Here is a 27,319-nt window from a genome sequence, read left to right on the forward strand (position 1 = left end):
TGTTTTCTGGTGCCACCAACTGAGCATAAGGGCCAAATTGACAAGGAAAAAAAGTACAGTTACTTGTAAATTTTCTGGTAATATTTTGACATTATTCTAATGAAATAAAAATACACATTCTCATAATAACACAACTCTATGAGAAACAACTATATCAGAAAATGATAACTTTCTTAATGGAAACAGACCGACTTAAATCTTGTAAAATTAAGACTTTTATTTTTATAATTCAGACATTTCTGTTAATATTTTAACTATATCCTCGTAAAACAAAAACTTTTCCTCATAAAATTCCGACTTTATTCTCATAAAACTATAGTTTTTTTGTAATAATGCAACTTAAGTATCATGAAATTGCAACTTTATACTCTGAATTTGATAACTTTTTCTGTAATAGTGAATCTTTATTCTTGTAAAATAACATGATTTATAAATAATTCAGATATTTCTGGTAATATTTTGACTTTATTCTCATGACTAAAAGTGAAAAACTTTATTGTTGTAAAATTACAACTTTTATCCTGTAAAATTTTGACTTTATTCTAATGAATTTTTTTTCACATAAAATTACAACAAAATTCTTGTAACCTTACAAATTTACGAAGAAAACAAAGTTCATTTACAGGTACATTTTTCTGAAAATATTCTCCTAACTTCACAACTATGACGGTAAATTTATTTTCATAAAAGCCTGACTTTTTTCTCATAATATTTCAACCTTTATTCTCATAAAATTATGCCTTTATTCTGGTAATTTTACACTTTTTTTTTCATTGTGAACAGTGGCTGGCTTTGGCTCAATTGTCCACTTGTAAATCTTTGTTTGGCCTTCCCTTTCCTCTTTTTTTGAAACTTCCACAAGCAGTTGCTCAACTCCAAGCAGGTTTGACTGACAGCTGTGCTTGCACACTATGTCCAATGTGTGTGAGCGTGTGTGTTGTGGAGGGTGAGGGGGTGCAGTCTTAAGTAGGCCTTATGCCTTTTAGGAGTTTAATTGCAGCATTCGCTTTAGCTTCTCCCGTGACATGTGTGACTACATTGTACAGCATGCAGGGAAGCACAACAACAAACTTGTCCAGAAGGTTGCTTTAGAGCTGTAATTCATCTTAAGGGTATACACGCGCACGCACACACACACACACACACACACACGGTGAAACTGTGTGTTGACTTAAGAGTTAATGAATGGATGATTGAAGGCTGCAGGGGCTGTGGAGGGAGCAGCGCCTTGGAAACAAGGCTCTTTTCCCAGGAACAGAGTGAGGACAAAGAGAAGGGGGGACCCAAAATGAGTGGAAATGAAATCCCGGTGTTTGCACAAACCCCAAAAGTAGGGGGGAATGTGGGCGTTGAGACTGAAGCATTCCGCGCAGCATTTAAAAAGAGAGTAACATGTACTTGACGAGGAGCCACAGCAGGGAAAAGGGAGAAGAGGGAGGGAAGCAGCTGTTGGAGGAGGAGAGTGAGACAAAGAAGGAGCAAGGGGGGGCTGTCCTTACTTGTCCTTCTCCGCCGTGGGAGGGGGCGCAGACTTAAAGAGCAGCCCAATCACTGGGTTTGCTGTGTGCACAGGCAAATACATGTGTGAGAGAGACTATACACCCTGAGCGCATCGTTCCTTTTCGCTGTTTCCACTCGAGAGTCTTGAGGCGTCACTGTCATGCATTGGGCCAGGGCTCCCCTCCCCTGGCTCCCCGCGCTCCTGCCGGGGCTGCTGGGGCTCCTTGCGGCCGGCTCGGAGTTCCAGCATCACCGCTACGAGGACATGGTGAGAGCTTTGTTCGCCGTGCACAGCGAGTGCCCCTACGTCACGCGCGTCTACAGCATCGGGCGCAGCGTGGAGGGACGCCACCTCTACGTGCTGGAGTTCACCGATAACCCGGGCATCCACGAAGCATGTGAGTGGGCTTCTAATTCTTCTCCTTGCATTTCGCAACTAAACAAGCAAAAGTGAGAGCTTGTATTCCTGCCGTATTGCACAGCTGGCACAAGACAGAGCATTGGGTTGGTTTTTCCTCCTAAAAAGACGTGCTTGATTTGGCATCCTTCTTGGAAGGTGTTTACAATCGGAAAGAGAAAGAGTTTCCTGAACATCAGGAAAATCAGAGGAACAGTAGAGCAAAGTCACATCTGTCATTCATTTGAAGTCTTAGCCACTGACAAGTTGGTTTTGTGAGGGGGTGCTTGGTAAGGTACAAGTCACCACAAAAGCTGGTTTTTGTTTGCATTGGCCAAAGACCCAGCTTTTCCATTGGCGCATTTATAAGAGAATTACCTTTATGACTTTCTGGGGATATTGTCAAATCATTGGCATAAAATTATGACTTTATTCTTGTAAAATTAAAAAGGTTTCCTTCTGAAATTAATGTTTCCCTCCGAAATATTGTGACTTTATTCTTGTCAAATTAATACTTTATTTTTGCTACAAAAAACATATTTCCCTTATCAGTGCAAATTAACAACACCCTTCTAAAATTGTGGGGAGTTTTCAGAATTCTTGTAAATATAAGATTTCATTTTTGCAAAAATCTGTCTGTTGTGGAAATATTTTGACTTTATTGTCATAAAATTATGACTGTTTTTGCATGAAAGTATGACTTCCTTCTCTAAACATTTCCCCCCTAACAGTGCAACTTTATTCTTGGAATTTTCCCCCCACCAAAATATTGTACAATGAAGGGTTTATTTTGAAAAGATTCTGACTTTTCTATAATATCTTGACTTTGCGCTTATAAAGTAACAAGAGAACAATAACAATGTTTCTTGTAAAATTTGGACTTTATTGTTTATTGTACTACTTTTTTCTCCTAAAATTACAACTTTATTCTTGTCATTTTACCAATACACTGGTAATATATTTACATTATTTGCATAAAACAGACAATTTTTGCATAAAATTATGACTCCATTCTCCTGAATTTAGATTTTTTTGGTGCATCTTTATTCGAATCAAATTCTGACTTTCTCCTCATAACATTTTGACTATACTTGTAATTTTTTTTACATTTACATTTTTTTGCATTGTGGCACTGATATTCCTTAATAGTAAACAGTGTTTGGCTCTTGCTCAGCTGTCCATCTGTAAATCTTTGGTTGGCGTAACCTTCACCTTTCCTCTTTTTTGAAATGTCCGCAAAATAACTTTTTTGTTATTGTACTTGGGCTTATCTTGCATTTTTTTTCTGCGTTTGTAAAGGGTTTCTTTAGGAAGAATAGAAGGATGTCTGCCTGCTCTCTTTGCCAGGGGAGAAAAACAGGAACTATGCACTTTATGCAAGACCAACACCCTTGGACTTGTGGAGAGTCAATCCACTTGTACCATTTAGGAAAGTATACACCTCACAGCTAGGCTACAATCTACTCACATTTCCACCCACTCCAAAAGGACACAGAGTTCCCCTCAAGTCCAAATAATAGCGTCAAAGAAGTCCGATACAGTTCTGGCTGGTGTCTCAACCAATCACAGACTGATAAGTGATAGGCACATCACATTTATCCATTATCCAAATCATTCAGGTGTAAGAGCAACTTTGTTACAACCACTTTTTTTTTTACCAGTGAGTCACACCCAGGTGACCAGATCACAGGAGCTCCTTTATTCCCTGTATGGATTAGTTATCGTTAATGTGGAACACCCTCCCCCAAAAGCTGGGTTATTCAACTGGCAACCCATGACCCAAGTCATTTGCAATGTTTACGCCATACAGCACAGCACAGCACTTTTTTTGACCTGTCGTGCACCCTCCGCTTCTGCACTTCCTCCACCAGTGGAACCCGAGTTCAAGTACGTGGGCAACATGCACGGCAACGAAGTGCTGGGCCGTGAGCTGCTCATCAAGTTCTCACAGTTTCTGTGCGAGGAATACCGGGCCAGAAACCATCGGATCACAAGGCTCATCTATGACACACGCATCCACATCATGCCCTCCATGAACCCTGATGGCTATGAGGTGGCCGCCAGACAGGTAAAAAGACACCTGAATAAGCCTGAACCATGGGCAAGAAGGGAAGCACAAAGGAGTATTGGGTCTATGTAAAATTACAAAAAAAGTTGAGAATAATGTTATGAGATTAAAGTCGTTTTATTATGAGGAAAATTTTGCTAAATATTAGGACTTAAGAATAAAGTCGTAATATCATGACAATAAATGTATTATTCTTCATTTTTTGAATATATCAGGAATAAAGTCATAATATTACGAGAAAAATGTTTACTATTATGACATTATGTCAACTATTACATGAATCATGGAAAGTTGTAAAATTATTATCAGTTCTTTCAATTATTTTTTTAACCGAAATTACATGAATAACGGTGTATTATTACAAGAATAAAGTCTTAATAAATTCCGGAGTAAAAATTAAGTATTGATATTACAACAATATAAAGTCATAATGTTCCAACAAAGTGGTAATATGAGAATAAAGTCATGATATGGGCCACACGGTGGTCTAGTGGTCAGCATGTTGGCCACACAGTCACATTCTGGAGATCGGGAAGACCTGGGTTTGATTCTCCGTTGGGCATCTCTTTGTGGAGTTTGCATGTTCTCCCCGTGATTGCGTGGGTTTTCTCCAGGTACTCCGGTTTCCTCCCACATTCCAAAAACATGAATGTTAGGTTAATTGGAGACTCTAAATTGTCCATAGGTACGAATGTGAGTGTGAATGCTTGTTTGTCTATATGTGCCCTGCCATTGGCTCGTGACCAGTCCAGGGTGCCTGTCGCCCGAAGAGGATACGCCCCCGCGACCCTAATGAGGAGAAGCGGCATAGAAAATGGATATTATATATTGCTATATAATAAATCATTTATTTTTGTGTCCAAAAATGTGCACTATTACATGAATTATGAAAATTAAATCCCAATATTATGACAAAAGTTGTACATTTTCTGCAAATAATATGTGAGAATAAAATCGTAATATGACAATAAATCAGTTATGTATTATGTATCAGTTATATATTATAAAACTAGTCGTAATATTATGAGAATAAAGTCGTAATATGACAATAAATGTTTTTTTCTGTATTTATTTAATATTACAGGAATAAAGTCAAAGTTTTTTACTATTATGACAATACTGTACTTTAGACATTTTTTGTAAATAATGTGTAATATGACATGACTAAAGTAACAATAGTATAACAATAAAGTTGTACTATTATGACAATAATTTTTTCCTCGCCAAAATTATTTGTATCACATGAATTAATAAACGGCATAACATGATCAGAATAAGGTCGTAATAAAGTCCATAGTAAGTCCATAGAAAGAAATGTATTGCTATCACAACAATAAAGTCATAATGAAAATTAAAATATTATGAAAATAAATCAAAATAAATATAAATATAAATATAAAAATATAAAATATGGTATTATTACATGAATAATGGCATGGTATTACAACAATAAAGACCATAATAAGAAAAAAGTATCACTATTACAACAATAAGGTCATAATGTTACACAAAGTTGCAGCATTGTGACAATAAAGTTGTAATATTATGTAATATTTTATGACAATAAAGTAAGAGTAAAACTGTGATATTATTATATTATTCTTATCGTGGCTCAGTGGCATATTGACATTTATTAGTGTTCTAACAGGGCCCAGAGTTCAACGGCTATCTGGTGGGTCGTGGCAACGCCAGGGAAATCGACCTGAACCGGAACTTTCCTGACCTGAACGCTCTCATGTATTACTACGAGAAGACTAACGGGCGAAACCACCACCTGCCACTGCCTGACAACTGGGAGCAACAGGTCAGTGAGAACTAGGCACCATGACAAAAAGATGGACGTCTGCCTTTCTGCAATGTTCTGGTCATATGAACGATGTATTCAAAGTCCACATCAACGGTTTGCTTAACTTACTGTAGTATCAACTGTGTATCCACTCTTATAAACATATTGTGGGTCACGCAGGTGTCTGCACTCCTTTGTGTTTACATACAATGAGATATGGCTGCCTTCATGTGTAATGTGTCCATATATCAGCCTACAGATTTAGCTTCAAAGCAAGCATGGCTCTAAATAAAGACCACCCATAATAAATAGCTGCCAGACTGCTACCGCCAGGGTTCAAGGCCGGCATATTGACTAGGCCTGAGCTTTCTCAAAGAGGTGACTGGCAGTGTTTATTGTCCCGCATACCTCACACTTGGAGAGGTATTACTTCTCTGCGATCCAGGCCTGATGGATAGTGAGCAGTGTGTAGGCACAGCTAGGGGAAATAAGCATGTCTGAAGTGTTGGAGCCAACTCTAAGCCATTGTTGTTGTTTTTTTACATCTGTGGGGAACAATAGGTCACTTTTACACCAAGCGTCACCTTAAAAAACGCTTGTAATTGGTTTGTGGCATATTGGGGAAAGTTTAAGTCTGGGAAATTGTATTTAATTCAATTTCAGCAAATCTTTGACAAATAAATATGTGTATGTATGGTTATTTCATACATCGTTAGAGTATAATTTTAGAGTACAATAATTCATTTAACTAAAAAAATTAAAATCATGAATACCGCTAGATGGGTCTCCAACACTCCAACACACCCCAACTGGGGTTCTACTGAGAGACTTCAACACCCATGTGGGCAATGACAGTGTGACCTGGAGGGGCGTGATTTGGAGGAACGGCCTCCCCGATCTGAACCCATGCGGCACCAGGACACCCTAGGACGCAGGTCTATGATAGACTTTGTAGTCGTATCATCAGACCTGCGTCCACATGTTCTGGACACGCGGGTGAATAGAAGGGCTGAGCTGTCAACTCATCACCACCTGGTGATGAGTTGGATTAGATGGCGGGGGAGGATGCCGGACAGACCTGAGAGACCCAAACGTTTAGTGAAAGTGTACGGGAGCGTTTGGCAGAGTGTCCTGTTTGTGGAGTCTTCAACTCTCACCTCCCGCAGAGCTTCGCCTCCATCCCAGGGGAGGACAAGGATATTGAGTCCCAATGGACCCTATTCTGTGCCTCCATTGCTGAGGCAGCCGATTGGAGCTGCAGCTGCAAGCTGGTCTGTGCCAGTCGTGGCGGCAAGCCTTGAACCCGATGGTGGCCACAAGAAGTCAGGGATGCCGTCAAGCTGAAGAAGTCCTATCGGGCATGAATGCCTTGTGGGACTCCTGAAGCAGCTCATAAGTACAGGCAGGCCAAGCGGCACGCAGCTTCGGCGGTGGTCGAGGCAAAAACACGAGGAGTTCGGTGAGGCCATGGAGCACGACTTTCGGTCGGCCTCGAAGAGGCTTCAGGAGGTGCAATGTGGTTTTTGTCCTGGTCACGGAACACTGCACCAGCTCAACACCCTTGTAAGGGTACTGGAGTTTACCCTACCGGTCCACATATTGTTTGTGGACTTGGAAAAGGCATTCGACAGTGTCCCTCGCGGTGTCCTGTGGGGGGTGATTCGGGAGTACGGGATTCGGTCCTTGTACAACCGGAGCAGGAGCCTGGTTCGCATTGCCAGCAGTAAGTCAAGCCTGTTTCCGGTGAACGTTGGCCCCCGCCAAGGCTGCCCTTTGTCACCGATTCTGTTCATAATTTTCATGGAAAAAATTTCTAGGAGCAGCCAAAGCGTTGAGGGAGTCCAGTTCAGTGGCCTTGGGATCTCGTCTCTGCTATTTGCAGACAATGTGGTCTTGATGGCCTCATCGGGCTGTGACCTTCAGCGTTTACTGGAGATGTTTGCATCTGAGTGTGAAGCTACTGGGATGAGATTCAGCACCTCCAAATCTGAGGCCATGGTTCTCAGTCGTAAAAGGGTGGATTGCTCCCTTCGGGTTGGGAATGAGGCCCTGCCCCAGGTGGCGAAGTTCAAGTATCTCGGAGTCTTGTTCATGAGTGAGGGAAGGTTAGAGCGTGAGGTCGACAGGCTCATCGGTGCAGCATCTGCAGTAATGCGGTCGCTGTACCGGACCGTCGTGGTGAAGAGAGTGCTAAGCCGGAAGGCAAAGCTCTCAAAATACCGGTCGATCTATGTTCCCACCCTCACCTATGGTCATAAGCTTTGGGTCGTAATGGAAAGAACGTGGCTGAAATGAGTTTTCTCCGTAGGGTGGCTGGACTCACCCTAAGAGATGAGTGTGAGGAGCTCAGTCATCCAGGAGGAGCTCAGAGTAGAGCCACTGCTCCTTCACATCGAGATGAGCCAGTTGAGGTGGCTTTGGCATCTCGTCCGGACGCCTCCGTGATGAGGTGTTCTGGGCATGCCCAGCCGGGAGAAGGCCCCGGGGTAGACCTAGGACACGTTGGAGGGATTATGTCTCACAGCTGGCCTGGGAACTCCTTGGTGTCCTCCCGGTGGAGCTGGAGGTGGTGGCCAGGGACTGGGAAGTCTGGGCTTCCCTACTGAGACTGCTGCCCCCGCGACCCGGACCCGGATCAGCGGAGAAAAATGGATGGATGGATGGACCACTAGATGGCTCCCACGTACCATCAGTGATACTCCTACCACAGTTTGACAATCAATAGTCCATAGGATGGTGCTCGCGTTCCATACTAAATTTATGAAAAAATATGATGAAATGATCATACAAATGGTGTTCTATTACATGTTACACATTTTTGAACTTTTAATAACAGTGGTTGTTAGGGGTGTCCCGATCTGATCTTCAGGATCGGGATCGGCTGCCGATCCGCTGTATTTGTGAAGATCGGATAATATCGGCTTCCGCCACGGGATCCGGACAATCCGTTTGCCGTATCACGTTGGTAACTCTGAGCCACACTCCAACATAGTAGGTGCAGTAAAGCACCTCAAAGCACCACCCGCAAGAAGAAGAAAACACGACAAAAAAGCTTGGAAAGTCTTCTGTTACCGAGCATGAATGGAAGCTAGCGGGGTTCGATTAGTCCTACCCTAAAAGTATTTTGCAGGCCCATTTTTTCCAGTTTTATCTTTTATTGGATGGACTTTTATTGGATCCTTTATTGGATTAGGAACCTGCCTCACAGAGGTTTGTTACAAAAGCCAAACAATATTGTTGGTCATGCTGTGTAATAAAAAAGTAAATTTAGCAATACTTTGGTTGCATTATTTTTAATGCTTTGAAGAGCTATTTTCATAACCATATTCAATTCCAAAAATTCATGTTTGTAACGAAAGCTTATTGGGCCTCATTCACGAACATCTTCTTAAAAGTCTTCTTAAGAACTGTACTTAAGAAGGTGTGGGTTGGAAACTGCGCCACATTCTTAGGATGATGAATGCCAACGGGGATGCACGTGCATGTAAGGCCTAATTTGCATAGGTCACCGCCTATTATTTCCTACATAAGGTAAAAAATGTGCCGTGCGCAACAGGCAGCTGGAGGCGGAGATGGCAACGCGCAAGGGCAAGACTGAGAAGCAGCTGGACAACAAACGAAAGAAAAACTTCAATTCTACTGAAATAGAGGTGCTTCTACAAGGAGTGAGCAAACACAAGACCACCTTATTTTCACGTGTATCCACCGGTCATCAGGCCATCCAAAAAGAGTCGGCATGGAGCACCATTGCAGGAAACATAAATGCCGTTTCCACGGAGAAACGCACCACCGCAGAGGTTAAAAAGAAGTGTTTTGACTTAAAATAGACTCAAAAAAAAAAAGATTGGACTGCACTGGAGGGATCTGGAGGAAACGGGAGGTGGGCCATCAATCAGAAACCAAACCATTTCGGAAACTCTAGAAAATATTTACACAATCATGATGGAAAAATAAAGTAAAAATACATAGTTTGTGTGTGACAATTTATTTTTTCAGTGGTTACATTTGATTAGACGCTGCCTAATTAATACAGCAGCCCCGTGCTCTGGCTCAAGACGTGGCTGGGGGCACGTGTCGTTATCTGGGGGTGCTACGTGCGCAATAGGCACACCACGTTTCATTGCGATGTTATCTGCAAGAACAGATCCATGGAGTATATTTGAGTTGTTTTGATGATAAATAATTGTTGGGATATTTTATTTGCACTACATTTTTTGGGATCAGGTTGCAAAATCCATCATGAGGGCGATTGCGCATTGAAAGTGCAAGCTTTGTTTGTGCGTAAGAGTCCTCCTGAGTGTTCGTAGAATTTGTTCTTAGATCTAAGAACTGTGAGTTAAGAACATGTTTCGTGAATGCCAAAAATCTTCGTAAGAAGGCTTTAAGAACACATTTGTGCGTAAGAACGTTTCATGAATGAGGCCCATTGTTATTAAAAAACAACAACAAAAAAAACGATCGGTACCGGATCGGATCTGATCGGCAAGACTATAAAAACAATCAGATCAGATCTGAAGCCGAAAAATGTGGATTGGGACATCCCTAGTGGTTGTATTTGTTATTAAAATTGCATGGCAGGCCAGATGAAATGCCCTCTCAGGGCCATAAATGCCCCACAGACCATAGGTTGTCCACCACTACCACATATTGTGGGTGTGTGTGTCTGTGGAATGTTATTAAATAATGATTGTTGATTAATAACGTCTTGAAGCAATTGATGCAGTACTCGGATACAACCAGCAAAGGCACCAACTCGATTGCTTTCCCGAAGAACAACATGCTATTTATTACATAGCATTTAATGTTAATTATCTTAATAAAATGTAAAAATATATATTTATTTACATTTTTTATTCTGTTTTTTACCTTTTAAAATTAATTAAAATTTTTTTAAATAATAATTAACTCAAATTAAATTACAATTTAAAAATGTTATTATTAAATTAGATAGGGCTAATTTTCTACATAATCAATAAAGGAAATTTAATTCCTTTGGTCAACTGCCCATCCCAGCTACTGCTCAGGAAAAAGTGAAGGTAGAACAAAGAGCTGAGGAAGTATTAAGAAATGTGGAAGATACATTGTTGGATTAATCATGCATGCCTGAAGATTATCTAGCTTGTCTAAAAGTGAAAAAGCAGCGAAAAAAGCAAAAGAACTGCAAGAATTGTCCAGTTGGCCAGCCAAGAAGTGAAGCCAATAGTTTGGGGAAGTGCAAAGAAAACCAGATGTCTTCAGTCCTTTACAGAAGGTAATGTGATGCTATTCCCAGAAAAGGACATGCGTTTCAAACAGTGTGAAGTCAGATACGATCATACATGGGAGCCCCCGGTGGGATGGTGGTAATAAAACAAGACATACTTATTGTCTTGCTTTCTCATTCAATACAGGTTGAACCAGAGACACGTGCCGTCATCAAATGGATGCAGAACTACAACTTTGTCCTATCCGCCAACCTCCACGGAGGAGCCGTAGTGGCTAACTATCCCTTTGACAAGTCGCGAGACGCCCGCATCAGAGGGAGGACAACCTATGCTGCCACTCCGGACGACAAAATCTTTAAAAACGTAAACACCAAATTCCAATTTAAATGCTGATTTTTGCAAGCATCATCTGTAACATTTGCATGTGTGTGTGTGTGTCAGTTGGCGAGGACCTACTCGTACGCACACAGCTGGATGCACAATGGTTGGAACTGCGGGGACTACTTTGACGAGGGGATAACCAATGGGGCTAGCTGGTACTCGCTGTCGAAGGGTCAGTAAATGTACACTGAGTGTAGCTACCCATTGTCCACTCTCAAAGTCCATAGAGGGCAGAGTATCACCCAGAAAAGATGAAAGGGATCTGAAACCCAGCTTTCTGAGAACCAAAAGCCCCCATTTGCACCAAGCAGTACGGGTTGCTTTGATTTGTACGTTTATTAGTGTTTCAATCTGAAAAAGTTGTACCAAAGGGTACTAAAATAATCAATTTACCATGTTTGGGGTCAGTGGCCCCAATCACTTCAGTAGACTACAAGCTAAGATACACTGCAAGTTTGTTGTGTCCCTCAATTCTCTTTTCATGTCTATGTGCGATTTTGTTTTAAAATTATGTGTTAAAATTTTTGGTCACTTGGACCATGTAGTGAAAATATTGCCTTATGTCTAATTGTGCTTTTTGTTTATTTTTTTATTATTTATTCCAATATATTTATTCCAATTAGTAATTTTTATTACCGTAGTTTATATTTTTTTAAACACCAGGTAAAACATCAACATACAGGGAAATAACACACATTTACAGGAGGATATGAAAAAACAACCAAAAAGAAAGACGTCATACAGCTCAGCTGTATGTAATTGTGCTTTTTGTTTATTTTTAAATTAATTTATCATTTTAATATTAATAATTTATAATTATTTTTGAACACCAATTAAAACATCAATGTACATGGTAATAAAACACAGTATTGACAGGAGGTTTAAAAAAGAAACACAGAAAAAGGGAAAAAAAAAGTTAAAGCATGTCCTGTCACATGTTTGTGGCCACTTGTTGCTAGGTGGAAATTGTGCAGCAGCATCATTTGTTCTCCATAGGCCAATGCCAAATTTGACACATTGCAGCCACACCCCCTTGGGTTGTTTGAATGAGGGTGGAGGGCTTTGTTGCCCCCATACAGCAGGGAACGGATGAGGAGAGCCAGCAGGGCCAGGAAGTTATACCGCTGCTCTGTATTAAATATGAATTATATATTAAAAATATTAAAAACAGCTGCAGTGGGCCAACTGTGCCCTGAAGGTTGCCTTAGATGATGATTGTTAATGTTCCAGGTATGGTCACATGTGCAATTGAGGAACTTTACCACCCCCGACATGAACTCTTTCACTCTCCTCTGACTGCACTTGGACTGATTCCTCAGTTGATTTTTTTTTTTTTTTAACAAATGAACTAAAGTCCACAGCAGGACCACTTCCTCCGGTTACTTATTAGTTGCTTTAAAGGAAACAGGGCTGCACGTTGGCCACATAGTCACAGTCTGGAGATCGGGAAGACCATGGTTCGATTCTCCCATGGGGAATTTCTGTGTGGAGTTTGCATTTTCTCCCCGTGTGCGTGGGTTTTCTCCGGGTACTCCGGTTTCCTCCCACATTCCAAAAACATGCATGTTAGGTTAATTGGAGACTCTAAATTGTCCATAGGTATGAATGTGAGTGTGAATGGTTGTTTGTCTATATGTGCCCTGCCATTGGCTGGCCACCAGTCCAGGGTGTACCCGAAGTGTCGCCCGAAGTCAGCTGGGATAGGCTCCAGCATACTCGCGTGACCCTAATGAGGATAAGCGGTATAGAAAATGGATAGATGACAAAAACGAGCAGTGGTGATAATTTCCAACACTTATTCAACTGAGCAGTGATTCCATTGGGAATTGAATGTACATGACCAAAACTTGTCCTATTTTTATTTTCTCACTAGCCTATGGGGAAATTACATCTGAAGTATGCCTAACAACAAGTGGCCAATCAACTGTGACATGACCAGAAAAAATGAATCTAAGCAACATCTGTTCATATTCCGAGTTTCCCTGATCTGTTTTTACAGTTCTATAAGGAATCACATGATTTTTTAGTTGAATGTATGATTTATAGCATTGGTATTTGGAGAGGAAATGAAGAATTTAAAAAAGCATGTACATCAGAGAGTAAGTACATAGTTTGCAGTCTGGTATGTAGCCTAACTATCAATCTTATTTTCATTTTAAAAAAAGTCAATGTTTTTGAGGTGCCCAGAATTACCACAAACATTTTATCCATGACGGCAAAAAAGACCAAATCCTGGCATGTTGGAGCTGTAAGTTCTTGTTTGGTATGTTGAGGTTTTTTTTTTGGTATAGTCATGCAAGCTATTGTGAGGAACAGTGGTTGTACAGTATTTGTTTTAAAATTGAATGGCCGGCAAGATCAAATGCTCTGAGCTGTAGGTTGCCATATATACATACAGTATACACACAACTGAGACAAACTATGGAGTGTAGTACATGGCTGCAACCAGCGGCTGGTGAGTCAGTCTCGAGTTGTTAGGTAGAATCAAATAATAGTTTAAAAAATATAAATTATTAATAATAAAAATGTTAAAATACTGTAAATGAATTTTTAAAAATAATAATACTTTTTAAAAGAACTATTATTTAATGAGGTATGTTTAATTAGCCACACTTAGGAACATTTTGTCAAATGCCCATCTCTAGTACTGCTTCAGAAAAAGCTCTACTAATGTAATGTGCAGCAGAGAGGAAACAAATAGCTTTTTTGGTTGACTCATGCAAGCTTTCGAGCTTGCGCAAGGTCACATTTAAAAGGAACATGTAATATTTGTTTTCACGTCTGAGTTTTACGTCACACTTGAACTTGGAAGCGCTGCGAAGTTCACTTTTTGAAGAAACAGATGCTTTGTTGGGATTTTAAAAAAACATTCTTTGCATGGATCTGTGTTGCAGGCATGCAGGACTTCAACTATTTATACACCAACTGTTTTGAGATCACACTGGAGCTGAGCTGCGATAAGTTCCCAGCCGAGTCTACGCTGCCCAGAGAATGGCTGGGCAACCGAGAGGCACTGGTTTCATATGTGGAACAGGTCTGAACACAAACACAAACACATACACACACACAAACACACACACACACACACACACACACACACACACACACACATACACACAGCCATAATATTAGGTATACCTGCACAACAACTTAATCGTTGAAAAATGAGCATTGTAAAGACCATTTTTGAAACAGCTCTTGCCTATATAGATTCCGACATATATATATGTCTATATATATATATATACAGTCAAACCTGTCTTAGCGGCCACCTTCATAGAACAGCCACCTGCCTATAGCAGCCACTGAAAAATCCCCCGCAGCAAATTTACATGTTATAGACCCTGTGTATAGCAGTCACCTGTCCAACGTGACCAGCGGCCACCCATTTTGTCTCCCTTGGTCAATATATGACCGCATATAGCAGCCAAATTACCGACTCAAGTAGAAGCTTCATGCACGAAAAAGTTTCGTTTTTCAATCAATGAAGCCGTCGTGTGTAGATTTTAATTACTAAGTCCTAGCTCAGTCACAATCATTCACAAGATCCACACAAACTGTCAGTTGTTCCACATAAAAAAGCCGTCTTCTTTTGAGCTTGCTATTTCCTGGTCAAACATGTAACTTTAAGAGCATTTGCACCAAATAAAAATACAATAAAAAAAAAAATACGCTAGCATGCATGCGGCAATGGGAGCAAAACTGAGTTTGGTTGTACTTAATTGAATTATTTTAGAATGTACTCACGTTATTTTTCATCAATCCTCATCCACAAATCCATCAAAGTCCTCATCTTCTGTATTTGACACAAAAAAGCCGTCTTCTTTTCCGTTCGCTACTAGTCTGTTAACTTTTCAGTGTTATTCAGCTCCGAAGCAAAGAAAGAAACTTCTCCTGTTTCTTCTGCCAACTTTATTTATTGAACGCGGCCACCAGACAGCAGCTCAGAACACATACACATCTCTCAGCATCCTCTCTCCTTCCTGCTTGCCCACAAGGCAAAGGTTAAACAAGCCCCACTACATAGCTGTCCAGCCAATGCCTGTAAGAAATGACACCGTTTATTTCCTGGTGTGCACTGGTCAATACTGTAATGCCGCTTGTTGTGGGGAAGGAGAGACTCACGTCGCCGATGCACTTTAATGGCTTTATTAACAGCGGAGAACACTGCAGGACTTTACATCCACACCAACATAAACACACTTCCCAACTCTCTCCAAACTCACAGCTAGCACTGAGCCTAGCTCTCCTGCTCGGGACGCCCACCGTCACTTCCCGTCACTTCCTGATGAACTAAAGCTGTAATGACACTCTGCCGTATAAAAAGTAAAATATTAAAAACAAGCGTTACAGTAGACATTACCAACACAGCTTTGTTCTGTGGGTCGTGGATATATTCTATCAGTTATTATTAAGCCTCTAGCTTCCTTTTAGTAAGTAAAAACCTTGGCTATGATTGCACTACATTGTCATGTAGACCTACAAAGTACACTTGGAAGAACAAGAGGTGAATAAATGTATTGCAACTGATGTAAAACTGATGAGGGGTAGGATTAAATAAGCTTTGCTTCTTCCTACTCCTTTTTGGACATGCAAAATTGTGAATTGTACTATGTGATGTGCTACTGTTTGACTCATATGCATGTTCAGGATGAATTAAAACCATGAACCATGATAATAACAAGCCTAGTAGTGCTGTACAACTTTTATCAGCAGTCCACAGTGCCCTCTACTGGTCAACATTATTATTTTTTTCCCGCTTTTTTTTCTTTTTTTTTTTCCTCTACTGGTCAACTTTCAAACTGGACGCCAACCTGTCTATAGAGGCCACCTGTCTATAGCGGCCACTTTTGCAGACTCCAGCAAGTGGCCGCTATAGACAAGTTTGACTGTATATATATATATATATATATAGAGAGAGAGAGAGAGAGAGAGAGAGAGAGAGAGAGAAGACAGAGAGAGACAGAGAGAAAGAAAAGTGAATGGGGTGAAAATGTGCTTTAAAGCAGGGGTCTCAAACTCAATTTACCTGGGGGCTGCTGGAGATAGGGTCTGGTTGTGGCTGGGCTGCATGAAGTATTGGGAATAGGGCTGGGAATCTCAGGGTACTCCACAATACGGTATGATACGCGATGCACGTATCATACGTATCTCGATACAGTGATAGGGTGAAAAAAAAAAATACATTTCATAGTTTGTATTTTGCTGCATTCAGCTGGGATAGGCTCCAGCTTACTTGTGACCCTAATGAAGACAAGCGATAGAAAATGGGTGGAATTTTTGCAGCATATTTTAACCAGACTATAAGCAGCAATGGTACAAAAAGAATGAGGATGTTTTAACAACATAAGTGTAAACAGGATTTTTGTTTCAGTGTCTGAAAAACAGTAAAGCTATTTCAAACTCATTCAGAAAACACGACATCTCATTTCTCTCAAGTAGGTCAATGCTATAAAGTACAATCATATGAAAAAAAAAGAAATATTTTTATAGCATTTACACTACTCCTCCATGTCTAGTAGCGAGCCGCAAAATATGAAATGGCCCGCGGGCTACGAGTTTGAAACCCCTGCTTTAAAGGGATAGTTTGGATTTTTTGACATGAAGTTGTATGACATCCCCATCAGCATTGTAGTCCAATAACAGTGACTTACCCCCACTTGGTCTCCTAAGTCCAGTTCTGGTCAGATTTCTGTGATGAAGAACATAGTTCCACTTAGTTGCTGGGGACAATTAAGTAAAGAGTTTGGCTTCTAAAAACAATATGCGTTTAAAAGATTAATGCATTTGCACCACAAAAATGCCTTCGCAAAAACTCAAACCTTACAAAACGCTGCGTTATATACAGTATCTCCCGCCAGAAATCTGACCAGAACTGGACTTAGGAGACCAAGTGGGGGGTAAGTCGCTGTTATTGGACTAAATGCTGATAGGGATGTCATACAACTTCTTGTCAAAAAATCAGAACTATCCCTTTAAGTTTGTTAGGCGTTCCTCCCTTGGGGGGCATCAGAGGACCACAGTTCACACTTATTCCCTTTATTCAGGTGCATCATGGGATAAAAGGCATGGTGTATGACGAAAACAACAACCCTATCAAGAATGCTGAGATCTCAGTGTCAGGCATCAACCACGATGTGACCAGTGGTGAGTTGTTTTACCCATCTATTATCTTAAAGCAGGAGTGTCCAAACTTTTTTCCCCAAGCAGTGTCACATACAAGAAAAATGTACGGGCCACCAATTGCATTTTAAAAAATTATACATGAGAAAACCAATTTTCTATGTAAGCCATCTTTCGTTTATCGCTGCTAATTTGTTCGAGACATATTTTTGTAGTTAGAGCATAGAAAACCTGTTTATGACCTTCTAAATGTGATTTTTACCATGATTAGAGTCCTGTAGACATGAACTCACACCCCTATAGTCACCTTTACACTCCTATTGTTCTTTGTTTACACCGCATTACACCACATCACACCAAGATCCATTCAGGGACATAAGAGACTGCCAATCAATATTTTTGACTAATAGGCCATAATCTACCACGAAACAGCAATAATTTATTAATTATTTTTTTTAAAACAGCAATAGAGTGTGAGAGCAATGTTTGAACTGCGATGTAGCGAGGGATGACTTCATTTATTTAATTACATATGTATTTATTCATTTTAAGTAACTGTATTTATTAAAGGTGTAATAGCATGCCATAATCGTGGTGTGGCTCATTTTCAGTTGATTTGGGGTACAGTAAACATAAAACTGCTGAGCTTTTGTATAAACGGCATTAATGATTTTAAAAAATGAAACGTAAAAAAACGCAAAGAATACCAAATAAAAATAATTTTTAAAATGCTCTAATAAAAAATATAGATATGTCAAAAAGAAAATTGAAAGAAGTGGGAGGATATTTGAATACACTTTGTGCATTAAAGCTGCAAAAGCCAATCCAATGTAGGTCAACATCAACATCTTCGCTTTGTGTTATATAAGTAAATGCTGAATGGCAAATACTGTCACGTGGGGATCCAGGTAACGCCAAGGATGTAAACATAGATTGAATACATTGCCCTCTAGTGGCGTACGATAGAAACGCACATTCAAAATGCAACATACAGTAATGAAATACTTTTTCAATGTCTCTCCAGGAGTGGATGGGGACTATTTCCGCCTCCTGTTGCCAGGCACGTACACAGTGACAACCACCGCCCCAGGTTACACTGCCGCTACCAGCACCGTCACAGTGGGACCAGCTGAGGCCACGCAGGTGGATTCCTTATCACATAAAATCACATACAAGTCTCACTTAATATGTATTAAATATAAATATAGTATTCTGTTGATCATCTTTTTTTCCCTTACTCTCTCTCTCTCTGTGACAGCTACATTTTTACCTGAAAAAGGCACCAAAACACAACATGAAAACAAAACACCACAACGGCAAGAAGAACTTGTCATCCCCAAAGTCCTCCTTAAAACTGGGCCCAAGATGAGGCAGCAATTAAGGAAACACACACAAACACATGCTATATGAATAAACACACATAGAAACTACGGACAAAACTATGTAGCCCTATGATTATGTATTGTTTTTGTTAATATGGATTTTTTTGTCTGTATTGAATAATTATTGCAAGACCGATGTATTTATGTAACATTTTTAATGGATATGAAGGTGATCGACAATTATTTGATGATTACCAAAAGTGAAATTAAAAGAATGCTTTTTTTTGTCACTTGTCACTTTTTCTTCAGAGTGTACGCCAAGTGTGTGAATTAATTTCAGTGGATGCTTAGTAAGTGCTATGAGGCAAAGCCCGGGTATCATTACAGCTTAAGCTGAACAAGTACAATATTTTGAAAAATGTAAGTAATAGATTACGAGCAGTGGATTTTGTTTTTCGATTCAGTTAGAATTGGTCAAGGCAAAATAAATTCCATTTTCTTCCGCTTATTTGGGTCCAGGTCGCGGGGGCAGCAGTCTCAGTAGGAAAGTTAACACTTCCCGGTCCCAGGCTACCTCTTCCAGTTCCACCGGGAGGACCACAAGTTCCCAAGACAGCTGTGAGACATAATCCCTCTAGCGGGTCCTAGGTCTTCCCCAGGGCCTTCTCCCGGCAAACACTCGACGCCTTGGCTGTGCCTAGAAATCCTGTACATGAAAATTATGAACAGAATCGGTGACAAAGGGCAGCCTTGGCGGAGGTCAACGTTCACCGGAAACAGGCTTGACTTACTGCTAGCAATGCAAACCAGGCTCCTGCTCCGGTTGTACAAGGACCGAATGGCACGTAGTAGCACGCCACCAATCCCGTACTCCCGGACCATCCCCCCACAGGACACTACGAGGGACACAGTCAAATGCCTTTTCCAAGTCTACAAAGCACATGTAGACCATTTGTGCAAACTCCCATTACCCTCCAGCACCCTTGCAAGGGTTAGAGCTGGTCCAGTGTTTCTGTGGTCATGAGCTTTGGGTTGTGACCGAAAGGACAAGATTGCAGGTACAAGCGGCCAAAATGAGTTTCCTCCGTAAGGTGGCTGGGCTCCCCCTTAAAGATAAGGTGAGAAGCATTGTAATCCGGGAGAAACTTGGAGTACAACCGCTGTTCCACCGCACTGAGAGGAGCCCGGGATCGAGCATCTAGTCAGGATGTTCCGGACACCTCCCTAGGGAGGTTTTCAGGGCACGTCCCACCCGTAAGAGGCCTCTGGGAAGACCCAGGACACGTTGGAGAGACTATGTCTCTCAATTAACCTTGGAACGGCTCGGGATCCCCCGGGAGGAACTGGATGAAGAGGGAAGTCTGGGCTTCCCTGCTTAGGCTGCTGTATCCGCGACCTAACCTTGGATAAGGGGAAGAAGACAAATGGATGGATGTAAAACAAAATATTTAAAAATAGATTTTTTTTTACCAACTAAAAGAAATACAAATTGGGTCGTGAAAATTCTGCTTTTCCATCTAAATGTGAAATATTTAATCTAAAAATTATTTTTTTATATTTTTAACACCAATTACAATATACTGTGAACTTACAGGCAAATAAACCCTTTGACCCTTGAATACGCTTGTACGCGTCACAGCTCTCCATTTTTTTGCATTTAGCTGGTGTCAGTTTCCAGTTCAGTCTGTACAGTACACACAAATAAATCGATATATTCAGTTTCTCAATAGTATTTCAAATCGGGAGGGGAGAAAACATTTCTGTCCCCAAGGGGGGGCATGACAGAAAATAATTGAGAACCACTGCTATAGGCCAATGCAAAATTTGCTCCCCCCAACACAGCAGAAATGGGACAAGGAGAGGCGGCAGAGACAGGAAGCTCTACCGCTACTCTGGTAATTACATTTGAATAACATGAGTACATATTTAAATATATCTGTTAAAATACGCCAACAACAAAACAAGGACACTGAACAAGTTGAACAAGTGCATTGTCTTCCACCTAATCAGACTCCTGGTAGAGCTGACAAAACGAGGCGTACACACATCCCAACAGAAGACAAATACGTACGAGTGTGGACGACTGCGTGTGAATGTTTACAGTCCGATGGTGTAGGAGCGTCCTGCGGGGTTGTGAATGGCCGAGCAGGTTGGCTCGGTCACGGCCCATTCGTACCACACCTTGTTCCCATTGTTGCAACGCCAGAATCGCACCGTGACACAGTCATCCCGAGACACAGAGATGGGTTGTTTGAGGGGGAAGAGAATGGGAAACAAGAAAACATTCCGGGTGAATGCGTATCAGGTTTTATACTGAGAGTAACATCTTTGTAGAGCGTGGTCTCAAAGTACCCGGCAAAGCTATGGAGTACAGAGTTACAACCCACGGAGAATTTGAGGCACTGGTAACGATTATTGTTCATATCTTTTGTGGGGTGTCAATTGTTATATTTATGAAACTGATAAATCAATGTAACATACATTACTTTCATTGTAGTTAAAGAAATCTAAAATTCGTATGAACCTTAACTCTCTATGCTGATTGGCTAGAAGAAATCACGTGGGTCTACTGCTTCATACTAAGGGGTGTGGCATCCTTACCAAATTTGGTCATTTGGCCTACAGGTAATACAAATGGACGGAAAACTAATATGAAGAAGGTTGCTTTAAAAAAGACCCTTTTAAAATCAAATCAAATCAGAGGTTATTTGTATAGCACCGTACAACATCTCAAGGTACGGAGTCCCGGAAATAAGAACAGGGTAAGATCGAATAAGATAAGACGCTTTATAAAACTGCATTTTTTCAGGTCTGTGTGTCCTGCAGATGGCAGCAGAGGTCAGGAAAGTCTGAATTTGACAGGACTGTCTTTTATTACCTCACTGTAACCACTAGATGCCCTATTCCGTACTTAGAATGAAACTGTGGCTGAAAAGTTGCATAAATAAAAACTACATTTACAGTATGTTTCAAAGTATGTGAAAGCAAATGGTTAACCACAACATCATTAAAAAGATCTCTCACTTTCCCTGTGCTTTTCTCACAGCAAACAAAGATCCTCTGTGAAGGACAGGAAAAAGGAAAAGACCACTTCACATTGTAGACTGTGATGTAAAAAGAGGCCTTAGCGGGTCACAAGTACTGATCCAAGGACTGCACTATCCACTTTATCTATTTAATTCACTATTCAACAGGTCTCTTTTTGCCACCACTGGAAGGTTTGGTCACTGCAGGAGCAAACACAACAGAAGGATTGTGTCCTCCAGCAGCCTACAGAGCATAAAGTGATGGGAGCAAAAATTGAAAGACAACAATAGACTCTCAAAACCGGTCTTGAGTGCAATGCACAAAGGCAGCGTTTCATACAGCCACACAGCTCTGGAGCATTCTCATTGCTATGTGTGTGTTTTGCATTTGATTACAGGGACAAAATGTGGCATCACAGATGCCACACGCTGCCGGGCATCTCCCACACTCTCATAATCGTGTTCATTGACTCAGACTTGATGATACACGGCTGTACAAAGGCCGCTATGTGAACCACTACACTAGCAATTCTGAAATGCCTGATAAATGGCTGTAAAACTAAAAAACATAAAACATAGTAATATATACGTAGAACATTATAAAATTGCACAATAACATACCCAAATTTCTGGTATATAAGCCACTACTTTTTTTAGGCTACAACCAAAAAAAGCAGAGAAGCCACCTTTCTTGGCGTTTGCTAACCCTGTCGCTTTAGTTGAGTGGAGCTAGGTATGCATGCACACGCTACAGTTCACAGTGGGCAACAACAAGCACAATTTATACTAAAATCAAATGTAAAACATTGTTGGATTTGGATTATTCAATAAACACCATAAATATACTGCCTAGATTGCAAAGCCTGTTATGTTGAATGAAAACACAAAAAGAGGGGAGCGCAGCAATCACGTTTTTGACACATACGTGCATCCGCCAGGGGTCCACGCACTATGATGACTCAAAGGCGGCCACAAAGTTGCCACTGTACCGTGGTTCATATGAAGTCCATAGCGATGACTCCAGCAGAAATTGTAATATCCAGCAATTCCCCAAGTGACCCTATGTAAAACTTCTGCATTGTACGTAGCGCCACAGGTGTACACGTCATATCCGCTTACGAATATCATACCTCAACAAATAGAAATACAGGTAACCATATAAAACAAAACATAAAATGCTGTGTTGTTCTCTTGGAGATGAAAAATAGGCGTCCGGATTTCGGGTTTCGAAAGGCAGGACGACTGCCAGATGAAGAGGAGGACGCTGAGAGCACACCGAAAGAGAGAAAGAGGCCGACAACGAGTGTGACGATGGAATTATGATGCTGTTCAATTCTGACATGGAAGAAGAAGATTTTTGTGGTTGATGAATGACACCTCTGGTAGGCTATTGTTATCTATGTTACATGCACTATTCGGCACTGTTTAACTAGCCGTGTGTACTATTATGCACAGTTTAAATAGCCGTGTCACACCAGTGTTTGGCATGCACTGTTTGGAAAAAAACATTAATTTAATTAAATGTTTAAAAAATCTTTCTGTGTAACGTATTTCTGTACATTTTATGACAAGGACACCTGCTTAAAAATAAAATAAATAAATAAATAACTATAATAAAATATGAAATATATAAATACAAATAAAAATAAATATATAAAACATGTTTAAAAAAATAAAAACACAATTTAGGCACAAACTACAACTGAATTACAAAGTTTGATATACGCAATACGGTGCAAACAAATGATTCTATTTGTCCATCACTTACCTATTACCACTGAAATTTTAAATTGGTCTATTTCACATTTTCTACTATTGTGAATTGTTTTTATATTTCTATCTATGAGTGTGTGGGCAGTATAGAATGGGTGTACAGGTGAATGTGTTTTACTGGGACTTCTATATTGTCCTTTTCAATGCCCACACTTGAGATTAGCTCAGTTTCCTGCCATTGTGATTGCACATACAAGATCACATTTAGGAAGCTAACATGCAGACGCAGCAAAAACTGAATTCAGCCTTTCGCACCACAAACAAACACATGCGATGTCCTCGACTGAGAAAAGGGTGATTGAGTATTTATGTGTGCAAAGCCTATGATCAGATACATCTCATTTTTTAAGATTAAACAGTTAAGGTTTTATTTGGAAGAAAAAATCCATTAAACAAATGGTTACACACAACTCTTTTGCAATCCAGTTGCATTTGCTGTTACATTTACAGAATATAAATCAAATGTCAGCACTGGCTACATGGCTACAAGATGAGATACGTGGAGAGTTGCAACAAATTGTTATTGCAACAGATTCCTTAAAAACAGCAGAAAATACCTGATATATAGAGGATCTTTGACTAGGTTTCTTGCAGTAGAATCTTAAAGCAGCAGAGCGCTTTTGTTATATATAGATCTTTGACTGCTATTTTTGCAGGTGATTCCTACAAACTGATGAGTACATCTTTCCAATATACAATATGCTTTATACATACTTTGCCTAGTAATTGTGCAGTACCTTCTGTAAAAAGCAGAATTGCTTTTGTCTTGGCCCAGCACTTTTGCCAAAGATTCCTACAAAGAGCAGGGCACTCCTGTCATACAGATAGGGGTTGATGTGACCAGCATTTTTGCAGTATATCGTTACAAACAACAGAATGCTCATCTCACATGTAGGCTCTTTAACTATAGCATTTTTGCAGCAAAGTCCAAAAAACAGCACTGGCATTTTCAGAAGATTCCTAAAGACACCAAAGCGCCCTATATAGAAGCTCTTTGACTAATATTTTTGCAGTAGATTTCTTAAAACAGCAGAGCGCTCCTGTCAGAGGATTGCAACAGATTACTTGAAAACAGCAGTGTTGCTGTCATATATTGGATCTTTGACGAGCATTTATTACAGTAGATTCTGAAAAACAGCAGAGCGCTCCTACTATTAAGAGAATCTTTGGCTAGTGAAATCATGATGCATCTTCATTTTATTTGATAACTTTATTACTTTACTCATTACTACTATTTGGTGACATAAAGGCTTTAAGTTATGACCTTGCATTGACATTATACTGTATACTGTAAAAAATAAGAATAATAGTGCAGGAAGAAGTCTAGGCCCCTGTGACTTCAATTTACTATATCACAATGTCAGTAGAGATTATTTTATGAACGGTTATTACTGCAGCACCGTATTGTGTTGCAAACTAGATTTGCTAGCTGTAGCAGTTAGCCCACTTACATTTAAATTAACGAATTAAAATTAACAAAACAACTCACATATAGCACTTTTAAAATACACTAATTGCGCCCAATGGTTCTTTTAATTTGTGCTTGTTTGTTACAATTAAGTGGTTATTTATTTAAATAAATCTGGAAACACTTACTCTTTTTCAGTCAGTCATCAGGTGGGGCAGCTTGTGTAATAGTTTTAAAAAAACTTTATTGATAACAAGTATACAAAACAGCACAAACAACAGAAAGCAAAGAACATAGCCAGTTAAATAAAGCCACATTAAATAAAAACATTTAAAGCAGAACATATTTTAGTGATTTGAGAGCCTTTTTATTGTTAAATTTGACTATAAGCTGAATATAGAGTCCAAAATCTTTTTTAAAAATTGGGTTTTTTGCTCCTAAATTTGCATTTACACATGAAACATTTGGCCAAAATGATCAATAGATTTATGATTTTAAAAACCTTTTCTTCGTTGTTAGAGCTCTTGTAAAAGCAAAAAGCAACATTGTCCCACATCAAAACAGAGTCCTTGAAGATATAATCAATAATAAATTTGCTATAACTTGTGAGACCTGGGTTACCATAGACATCGATTACCTGTAGACTCCCCATCGAGCGCTGAGCCTTACGTCAACGTCCCCGCCATATTGGATGTGTCAAGGCTGCGCTGCAAATGAATACAAGTAAACGTACTTACTTTCATAAAGCGCCTTTCTACAAAGAAATTTAAGTTAATTCCTCTCGTTTATACACCCACACACGCACTAATATGCTTGGGAAACAGTTAGGCACCAAAACGCAATGTATTTGAGCTTCTCAAATTTTTGGTGATTAACTGTTTCCCAATGACCTTAGTGCGTGTGTGAATGTATAAACGAGAGGAATTAACTTAAATGTATTTGTAGAAAGGCACTTTATGAAAGTAAGTATATTTACTTGTATTCATTTACAGTGCAGCCTTGACACATCCAATATGGCGGCGACGTTGACGTAGCGCTCAGCGCACGATGCGAGGTCTATATATGTCTATGGGTGTCACACATGCTTTAAAACTTTCTTTTCAGTCAGGCAATCAGCCGGGGCACCTAGAATGTGAAAAAATGGGTGGTATAGTTGGGAGAGTGCAGGCATGGAGAGACGCGAAACGGCGACGAGATGACAGCTGATTCCGCCGCGACTCATCGTAGGACTGTGGTGTCCCTCTCGCCTGCATGCTTTTACGATCAATAAGAGCTTATACCCACAGTTAATGGCTGGTTTGAAGCGGTGGTGTGTGTAGCTAAAGTGTGGCGAGGACTTTTCTAGTGCCAACACATCATTGCTGTTTTAAAAAAAGTCGTCTAGCTTCTACTTTCCTGGACCTTACAAGTTTCCCGCTGGACTTTAATCACCCTAACAGGTAATACTTTTTTTTCAACCTATCATGAATACGTATTGGTGTTTGTAATAACATGCTTACATATGAATGATTAGTACCCATGTTGATTCGTAACCATAAACACAGTGATTATGTATTTACAAAGTAGCTATCAAGTCTGATGTCCTCGAACGACTTCACACCAAATAATCCTAAAAGAGCCTTTTGTCTCTCACCTGTCAGTAGTTTATATTGCCTAAAGGCTCTTGCTGGGTTTTCAGCTGCCCCAGGCTGCAGTGACAGTATTTGGGGTCTCAACATGCTTTCATTTTTATGTTCAAGTCATGACATGTATTGCCGTCTAAACTTGTATTGCAACATCCACGCATCAAACTCATTAGGGTCTCAGGTGAGCTGGAGCCTATCCCAGCTAACTTGGAGTAGCAGACTGGACTGGTTTCCAGTCGATTATAGGGAAAATATAGACAAACAACAACTTATATGGAAGTACGGTGTTCCATCGTTTATCGCGGGGGGTAGGTTCCCAAAATAGCCCGCAATAAGTGAAATCTGCAAAGTAGCCAACTTCATTTTTTTTTTTTTTTTACAATGATTATATATGTTTTAAGGCTGTAAAACCCCTGACCATACACTTCATACACTTTTCTCAGACAGGCATTAACATTTTCTCACATTTCTCTTTTGTGTAAACGCTCTCAAAAAAGTTCAAACCTTTGTTTGAATTTTAATCATCAATCTACAGGTTTGACAGAAGAAACTATTAAGTCACTCATGCATATTTCACTCATGTGACCATGCCTTTTCGTCCTGGCGCCGTTCCACTGTACTGTAGTGTTTTTGTATCCTTGTTAAAACATTGCTGCAGTATTCCTCCTGTCGCAAGATTCATTTACAACCTGGCAAGCAAGCTAGC

General features: G+C 40.2%; 3 protein-coding genes across 5 annotated transcripts in view; 2 read left to right on the forward strand and 1 right to left on the reverse strand.

Annotated features, from left to right (window-relative positions):
• The window catches only part of LOC129177299 (integrin beta-3-like), a 49,223-nt gene extending 24,039 nt beyond the window's left edge, over positions 1–25,184 (reverse strand). Inside the window, exon 1 of one of the 2 annotated variants that reach the window (XM_054768254.1) lies at positions 25,177–25,184. The gene's annotated coding sequence lies outside the window, so the exon portion shown is untranslated. Of the gene's footprint in view, positions 1–24,317; positions 24,372–25,176 lie in introns of those variants that run through there. The other variant, XM_054768253.1, reaches the window with a different exon arrangement.
• On the forward strand, positions 1,578–19,084 carry cpn1 (carboxypeptidase N, polypeptide 1). The gene is made up of 9 exons (XM_054768255.1): positions 1,578–1,898; positions 3,769–3,965; positions 5,614–5,769; positions 11,142–11,318; positions 11,397–11,508; positions 14,231–14,370; positions 17,384–17,483; positions 18,484–18,602; positions 18,718–19,084. Exons 1-9 carry the CDS (start codon positions 1,661–1,663, stop codon positions 18,826–18,828), a joined length of 1,350 nt encoding a protein of 449 aa, XP_054624230.1. The 5' UTR covers positions 1,578–1,660; the 3' UTR covers positions 18,829–19,084.
• Positions 25,185–26,102: 918 nt separating the features above from the next.
• Positions 26,103–27,319, forward strand: part of dnmbp (dynamin binding protein) — a 55,361-nt gene continuing 54,144 nt past the window's right edge. For both annotated transcript variants that reach the window (XM_054767931.1, XM_054767932.1), the window contains exon 1: positions 26,103–26,427. The gene's annotated coding sequence lies outside the window, so the exon portion shown is untranslated. The remainder of the gene's footprint in view (positions 26,428–27,319) is intronic.

Source organism: Dunckerocampus dactyliophorus, chromosome 2, assembly GCF_027744805.1.
Source record: "Dunckerocampus dactyliophorus isolate RoL2022-P2 chromosome 2, RoL_Ddac_1.1, whole genome shotgun sequence".
Lineage (NCBI taxonomy): Eukaryota > Metazoa > Chordata > Actinopteri > Syngnathiformes > Syngnathidae > Dunckerocampus > Dunckerocampus dactyliophorus.

Bases quoted from the DNA above. Each gene is read 5' to 3' on its own strand.
- cpn1 (XM_054768255.1), top strand. From the start codon at position 1,661: ATGCATTGGGCCAGGGCTCCCCTCCCCTGGCTCCCCGCGCTCCTGCCG. The intron at 5,770-11,141 runs GTCAGTGAGAAC...CATTCAATACAG, and splicing joins CTGACAACTGGGAGCAACAG to GTTGAACCAGAGACACGTGC. The intron at 14,371-17,383 runs GTCTGAACACAA...CCCTTTATTCAG, and splicing joins TGGTTTCATATGTGGAACAG to GTGCATCATGGGATAAAAGG.